This window comes from Punica granatum, chromosome 5 (genome assembly GCF_007655135.1).
Source record: "Punica granatum isolate Tunisia-2019 chromosome 5, ASM765513v2, whole genome shotgun sequence".
Lineage (NCBI taxonomy): Eukaryota > Viridiplantae > Streptophyta > Magnoliopsida > Myrtales > Lythraceae > Punica > Punica granatum.
Genome location: NC_045131.1, coordinates 30,307,310 through 30,314,478, shown reverse-complemented (window position 1 = coordinate 30,314,478; position 7,169 = coordinate 30,307,310). Strand labels below are relative to the sequence as shown.

The 7,169-nt window shown below is 41.8% G+C and overlaps 2 protein-coding genes across 2 annotated transcripts; both read right to left on the bottom strand.

Annotated features, from left to right (window-relative positions):
* Positions 1 to 1,120: 1,120 nt before the first annotated feature.
* Positions 1,121 to 2,328, bottom strand: LOC116208712 (BAG family molecular chaperone regulator 5, mitochondrial). Its single transcript, XM_031542258.1, has one exon. The coding sequence runs from the start codon at positions 2,051 to 2,053 to the stop codon at positions 1,433 to 1,435; it is 621 nt and encodes a 206-aa protein (XP_031398118.1). The 5' UTR covers positions 2,054 to 2,328; the 3' UTR covers positions 1,121 to 1,432.
* Positions 2,329 to 2,850: 522 nt separating this feature from the next.
* LOC116208711 (fumarylacetoacetase) lies at positions 2,851 to 6,825 on the bottom strand. Its single transcript, XM_031542256.1, has 14 exons — positions 6,510 to 6,825; positions 6,067 to 6,145; positions 5,862 to 5,920; positions 5,659 to 5,783; positions 5,503 to 5,577; positions 5,105 to 5,180; positions 4,633 to 4,732; positions 4,493 to 4,552; positions 4,324 to 4,394; positions 4,161 to 4,223; positions 3,938 to 4,002; positions 3,561 to 3,657; positions 3,330 to 3,455; positions 2,851 to 3,146 (listed from the first exon to the last, which is right to left on the bottom strand). Exons 1-14 carry the CDS (start codon positions 6,711 to 6,713, stop codon positions 3,087 to 3,089), a joined length of 1,260 nt encoding a protein of 419 aa, XP_031398116.1. The 5' UTR covers positions 6,714 to 6,825; the 3' UTR covers positions 2,851 to 3,086.
* Between the last annotated feature and the right edge of the window lie 344 nt (positions 6,826 to 7,169).

Below are 7,169 nucleotides of genomic sequence, written 5' to 3'. Positions count from 1 at the left end.
CTCATTGGAGGAATTATGAAGGAATATCGTAATGTGATGCAATCGTGAGTGACGAGGTGGCAGGAATTAAGTGATGTGACCATGAGTGAGAAGGTGGCAGGTTGGCTTGTGATTTTTATTTGAATAAAGATTTTTTCTGTTCAGAAAAGTACGATATATATATATATACTTTTTTTTTTAATTATTTGTAAAATCTTAAAATTCACAATTCAATTTTAGGCAAAATCGCGATTTTGACTCTGGCGAGTGAATAAGAGAAAGAATGTTATGGGGGTTATGTTTTTTAAAGAGAGTGTCATTTCCATTTCCCCGACAATAACTTTTGAGACAAATAGCCAGAGCTAGAGAGAGCAGGAGGCGGCAGCTCCGAAACCGAAAAGTAAAGAGAGGTGGGTTGGGGAGGCAGACCGTTGCGATCTTGAGGTCGCAATTCGTCGGAGGGTGGGGAAGTGTTATTGAAGGTGGTGTTGGCAGCGGCAGCGAGGATGAGGAAGAAAAGGGGAAGAGGAAGAACATGGACAAGGAAAAAGAGGTGAATAGTTAAGGGGAGGAAAAAAAAGAGTCAGCCAATAGAACGATTGCACGTGGCAATTAAATGGCCAGCTAATCAAACTTAATAGCCACGTTAGCATTTCACTGTGGATGATGGAGAAGAAGACGACATGCTAGATTTAAGAAGGTTTTGATATGTTGTATTTTTTAAAAAAAAAAATTTGAAGTAAGCCTTATGATTAGGAAATTTGTCAATAATTCATACTTTTTTTATTATTAATAAGCCTTTTTGCCCGAAAAGAAATTAATACGCTTTTGATCGGGAATTTACATTACTATGGAATTTATAATATGTCCTTTATATTACACATTACGTATATATGAGTAGAAATTTACCATATAAATTTATCAATAATTCGTACTTTTTATTATTAATTAGCCTTTTTGCCCCATAAACAAATAATATGTTTTTTGATCGGAAATTTACGGCCTGTTTGGTTTCAAAATTCTATTTTAAAATCACAATTCTAACTTAACTTTACCAACTACAAAACAAAATAACTCATACAAAGTCAAAAAGTGAGTCCCATTTATACCACTTTTTTCCACAACAAAATAACATAACTCATACAAAGTCAAAGGGTGAGCCCCATTTATTCCACTCAAAATCAAAATCAAAATCTGATTTTAAAATTTTGCTATGAAACCAAACGCTACCTACATTACTATGGAATTTATAATATGCCCTTTATATTACACATTACATATATATGAGTAGAACTTTACCATATATATACATTTTCCATTAATTAAGAAGGGAAAAAAAAAAAGAAAAAGACAAGCCACAAAAAAAAAAAGAAGATCTTTAGTACAAGTACAAGCAGTATATATTGTATTATATCGACGTAAGCATACATTGGCTTCTTCTTCCACTGTCCTTTCATGGCTGCCGGAGGAATCTCTCGAGGCAACGGAACCCCAAATACTGAGCGCAGAACCGCTCCATCTCCTCCCCTCCCCTCTCCCTACATACCTCCGCCTCCATTCCCCACAACGCCTCCTCCCACTCCCACCCGTACCCCTCCATGCTCATGCACTCCCGACCGCCGGCGCTGCTCCCGCAGATGCCGTCCACGATCTCCTGCAGCCCCACGATCCGTCGGCTAACCTTCCTCCGAGCCTCCCTCACCGCCGGGTCGATCCCACCCGGGACCGCGTCCAGACTCAGCAGTAGCGCCATCAGAGACTCGTTCATCCTCAGCCTCTCCCGCTCGCTGCTGCGGAGGGAGTCCACTGTCTCCTGCCGCTGGATCAGGCGCTGGAGCCGTCCGGCCTCGGAATCGACGGCGGAGATCGTCTTGTAGAGGGACCGGAGCAGGTGGGCCCGGTAAGTGGACTGGATCTTCGTGGCGGCGGAGGAGTGGGATTGAGGCGGCGAGAGTTGGACGGTGATAGGTGTTTCCGAGACTGGGCTGTCATTTGGGAGTGTATAGGTGACGGCGGCGGCGGTGGCGGCGGCGGTGGCGGCGGAGGAAAACCTGAGCTTCCGAGCGGATTTCATGGCTCAGCCGACAGGAAATGTGAGAGTGAAGCATAAGGAAAAGGGAAAGTGGTGATGGCGAGGAGACTGAGGACCGAGGAAAAAGACCAGGAAAAAGACGGGACTTACCAAGTGATTCAAATAGTTGGATATTTTTTTTTATTCAAATTTTTGTAGATATAAAAAAATTTTATCATTTAATGACCGATTTTATTTGATTTGATCAGTGAAAGCGTAATTGAATTCGGATATATTGACATAAAAAAAAAAAGACGGGACTTGAGTGTGGGACGGCGGTGCAAACAGCCGTTAGGGAGAGACTACTGTGTGCACCGGGCGCACGAGAAGCGCCCAGTGGACTAGCTTGATAGGGCTATCGTGCACCGGGTGTAGGGATGGTCTACATAGTAGAGGGAGAATTTTTCCGTTAGGAAAGTGGCCCTTGTCCTTTTTTGACCGGCGGGGCCCACACAACTCCTTTGCTGTGGTGTACGGGCCCTCGTATGATTTTACCTATCGAAGAAATGGTTGATTTCATATCGCCCTCTATAGTTTGTGCATGACCTTCAATTCGACCCGTGCTTTGTTTTGAAAAGAGGCCTAATCCTTTCCCGGTTCACAATTTAGTCAGAAAAGAGGGATGTGGGATAGACAGGGAAGGGGCCTTTTTTTTTTTTTTGGTGAACAGGGGAGGGGATGATTCAAAATCTAGTGGGAAATAGTAGTGGGCATTTTGTAATAATTTCATGAAACAAAATTTGGGAATGGGGATCAATTCAGAGCTCTTCTCCGGTACCAAACAAGGCTGATGTCTCTTATGCATGCAAGTAAGCTTAATCATATTCATTCGTCAACTATTACGGGGAGAGTTATAGCCAGAACATAACTTGAATATATCGGGACGATTAGAGTTTTACCGGTCCAAAGTTACAATGATCGATAATATATCATGAGATATAGGGCTGAAATCTGATCAATGCTACATTGAACGGCAGATCCAATAATGCCCTCTGACCCCAAAACTGATAGACCGCAATGAGGGGTGAACTCGGGATCATGGTGAGGGAACAACTTTACCAGAGCATGTCCCAAACCCAACGTTGTACCCATCTCCCTGCAATATATATATTGATATTCGAGTCAATTGATCAGCAGACTTGAACAATTCCAAAAAACAGTGAACTAAATAAAGCACATTAGCAGGAGTATAATGAACATTCTCAAAATAACTGAATGCCTGTTAACAGCAACTAGGTAAGGATTGAACAAGAAGCACTAGAAAGATCATTCATCGAACCTTGCAAACACCAGTAAACGTCACTTCATCTCCATCTTCGAGAAATTTTCGGGTTATGCCATTTAACGACAGTGGCTTCTGCCCGTTCCATGTTAACTCCAGCAAGCATCCCATAGATTCCGGCTCCTGGAGAAAGTTAGAAGGGTTAGAGCTTGGGGCACTAGAACTCACTTTGAGGGAAGTTGGTGGACTAATGCTAATTAAAGGAGTAAGAAATGCATAAAAACACACAGGTCCACTTATTGTCCCAGTTCCAAGGAGATCCCCCGGCCTCAAGTTGCAGCCATTGATTGTATGATGTGCCAGTTGCTGAGTCAATGTCCAGTACCTATTCCAAGATATAGGAAGTTTCTACATGTTAAATAAAACCTGTAGTAAATTAAGGTGCAAACTCCGATTGTGAACTTGCGTAAGGGACATCTCAAAGGAGCTGATGTTATCATCATAAACAGAACTGATATGGTCCACATGTTTGCCTTATAGAAAGGGGGGAGACTGAATTAGATGTACTTATAGCATGACAGCCATTCTAGGAAAAGAGGCCACGATCGTTTAAAGGGGTTTCAGAAAATGCTGTGAAAATGAAATAGAGGAATGACAAGACTCACAAGTTCTTGAAATTACTCCTTGTGACAACGCAGGAATCTTTTTGACCATCAGGCTTAATTTGAACCTGGCAGCAGAAAAGCAAAGGCATTACATTTGTGAGGATATATGGGATTCTGTATAGATTTTCAATAACAAAAATGGAACGAGTAACAAATTAGAGCCAAAAGGATAACAGCAAGACCCCAATTAAAGAGTTGAAACACCAAATTTACATGGTAGTACCTCCAGAGATATATCATAGTTCTTCGATACTTTTTCTGCCAGATAGGGCAATGGTTTAGGATCCTGCCAAAGCCATCAGTCATATCATACATCAGAGATAAGCAAGAATTCACCATGAAAAGGGGAAACAGGGAAATTTCTGAGGCAGTGAAGAATGATTAACCTGCTCAGGAGCAGCACAAGCAAAAGATTCCAGAGCATCTAGAGTAACAATCCAAGGTGATATTGTGGTACCTAAACAAGAACAACAGAAAATTAGCTCGTCCACGCCTTAAGATTTGATTTCATGAAAGAAAAGTGGACAATAGAAAGACGAGACTAGGGATTTATACCAAAACTTTTTCCAAGAAAAGGCCCAAGAGGCACATATTCCCATGCCTGAATATCTCTAGCTGCGATAACAAATTAACTCTCATTGAATCAGTCAATAAACATGAACAAATGTGGAAAAGCAAGACAAGCCACTCCATACCACTCCAGTCATTCATTAACACGAGTCCAAAGATGTGCTCTGCAGCATCATTGACATCGATGGGCTTCCCTAATTCATTTCCAGGTCCAACAACTGCCGCCTGTGGAAAAAAACCTTGTCTGTCATGTAATGTGCTTGATATATGATGCCAAATCAATCCTCTGCTTGCATTGGCAGCCATCAATGTTACATTCTTGCAGATTCTATCCATTCTTTGGCCATAACTCCAGATTCTATTCAAATTTCTACCAACTTTAAATTAAAAGAAAGAATAGGATGACCAATTTTACAGTTGTCACTTGTCTGAAATGTTTTAGTCGAATTACCGTCTGCTGATTTTTCTTTTTCTCTGTTAAACAAAAGTGCAGATGATCAATCTTCAGGTTGATTTGTTACCATCTTAACACGAGTTTCTACAGGCTGCAAACTCTAAAGAAAGGAGAATATGAGAAGTTATAAGCAGAGAGCTAACCATTTCTAGCTCAAAGTCCAGCTTCTGTGTCGGGCCGAAATAAGGTGGAGAGTTGCCACTAGGATAACCTTGACCCCTGCAAGAGAGTAGGAAGGGCTTCTAAGATAACAACCCATATATGACAATTTCAGGTTGGTGGAAAGAATCTTAACTTAAAGTAGCATCAAAAATCAACAGCTAGCAACATATTTAGTTGATCCCTTATTGGTCTTAGTTCAAAAAGACGGTCTTGTAAAGGTGAAATGCCAAAAAAGAAAAAAAATCAAGGAATTGAAACATCATAAAACGATAGCAGCAGCTGCTGGATAGACTTTTTAGCTGTCATTAATTGAGATATGGACTGGATAGAGACTCCGAGAATTTGAAGACACCTTATTTCGGGATAATCTGTAAATCACCTTGGTCGACTAATGTCTGTTCCAGTGATAACAACAGATGATGCTCGTCCATGATATGCAATTGGAAGATGGAACCTGCAAAACGGGCATCTACTTGTGTTCAAATTGTCAAGTAAAAGAGGGAAAGAAACAGATTATCCCAGTACATATACATACCAGTTCTGTGGCATTGGGTTTTGAGGCCCTCGAAATATAGTTCCACAGTTCTTAGCATGATGCATCGATGAAAAGAAATCTGTGTAATCCCCAATTGCAATTGGGAGAAGCATCTCCACCTTGCTCTGAAAATTCAAATTTTCGCAATCTCATTAGCAAATTCGACATGGTGATGCTCACCTGCTGCAGAGCATACTACTTACCATCAGAAAAAGTGACTTCTCTCGGAAAGCTGCATTATCACGCAGAACCGGTTCAGTTGCTGCCATCAAAGACGAGATAACCCGTTAAGAATCTCCTCCAGGAGGTGTCACGTCTTTTAACACATGCAGTTGAATTGCGATCGAAAGAGAGACAGAGAGAGCAGAATTCCACTGAAAATAACATCAGCAGCAAATGCCCACTTACATGACAGTATTCTTTGCAGAGTTGCTCGAGCCTCTTTCCAGGCAGGCCGCCCCAGAGCCAAGAACTTGTTAAGGTTTGGCTGCCAACAGCAAGGAAGCAACTTGAGAATCACAAAACTAACTAACAAGCTTACAAGACTTAAGATAGTTGAGCTGAGCAAAGCATCTTCATCAACATGTTCGACGAACAAACAGTGATAGCTAAAAGGAAGTCAAACAGTAATACTGCCAGCATCCATTAACGCAGAGTACGGACGTGAACATGGATTGGAGACAATGGGAGAACTTGCAAAACCAACCAGTCGCCAACAATTTGAACTGCCAGGAATCATTATAAGAATTGATGGGCGAGTCCGCGAGAGGTAACGGCCGTCGGAAGACGCCGGACACCTAAGTCAAATGAGCAGCTCTGGACAGTGAAGGGAGGAGGTGATTGCCGGTTACCTGGTGGAAGCAATCGGAGTCCTTGAGGATCGGGCCGTCGAAGATGCTGGCGGAGGCCACGGCGGAGAGGTCCAGGACGTAGTCTCCGATCGCCACGCCGGGGCGAGCCAGCGAGGCGGTGTCCGGCCGGAACACGCCGAAGGGGAGGTTCTGGATGGGGAAGTGGGAGTCGGGGTGGACTTCGATGAAGGACTTGAGCGCCATAGCGTCGGATTTCGCAGGCTCCGCAGGGTTCAGAAGCTGAAGCAGGCTGCTGTACTAAGCTAATAAGCTTCCAAACATGGTGACATAAAGAAGGAGAGGGGGATTCTATAACTTATAATAATTATTATAATTGTAATTATATTAACTAGTCATCATTATAACTCGAGCAATTTGAGAGTCCATCGTTGTTCATGTGATTCGGTTTTTTTTTAATTAAAAAAATTTACTTGTAAAGATTAATAAAAAATGCGTTGAAAAATATAAGATTAATTCAAACGGTTCGATACTTATTTTCTTTAAGTAAAATTTTGAATTTGAGACACATTAATAAAAAAAAATCCTTGATTGAGAGAGTTTTATCATTTAATAGGTCAGCCCAACTCGACTGAATTAGTTGAGATGCACTGGGCTTTCGGATATCGAAGTTTGCACCGAAAAGAAATTTACGTATTAAGA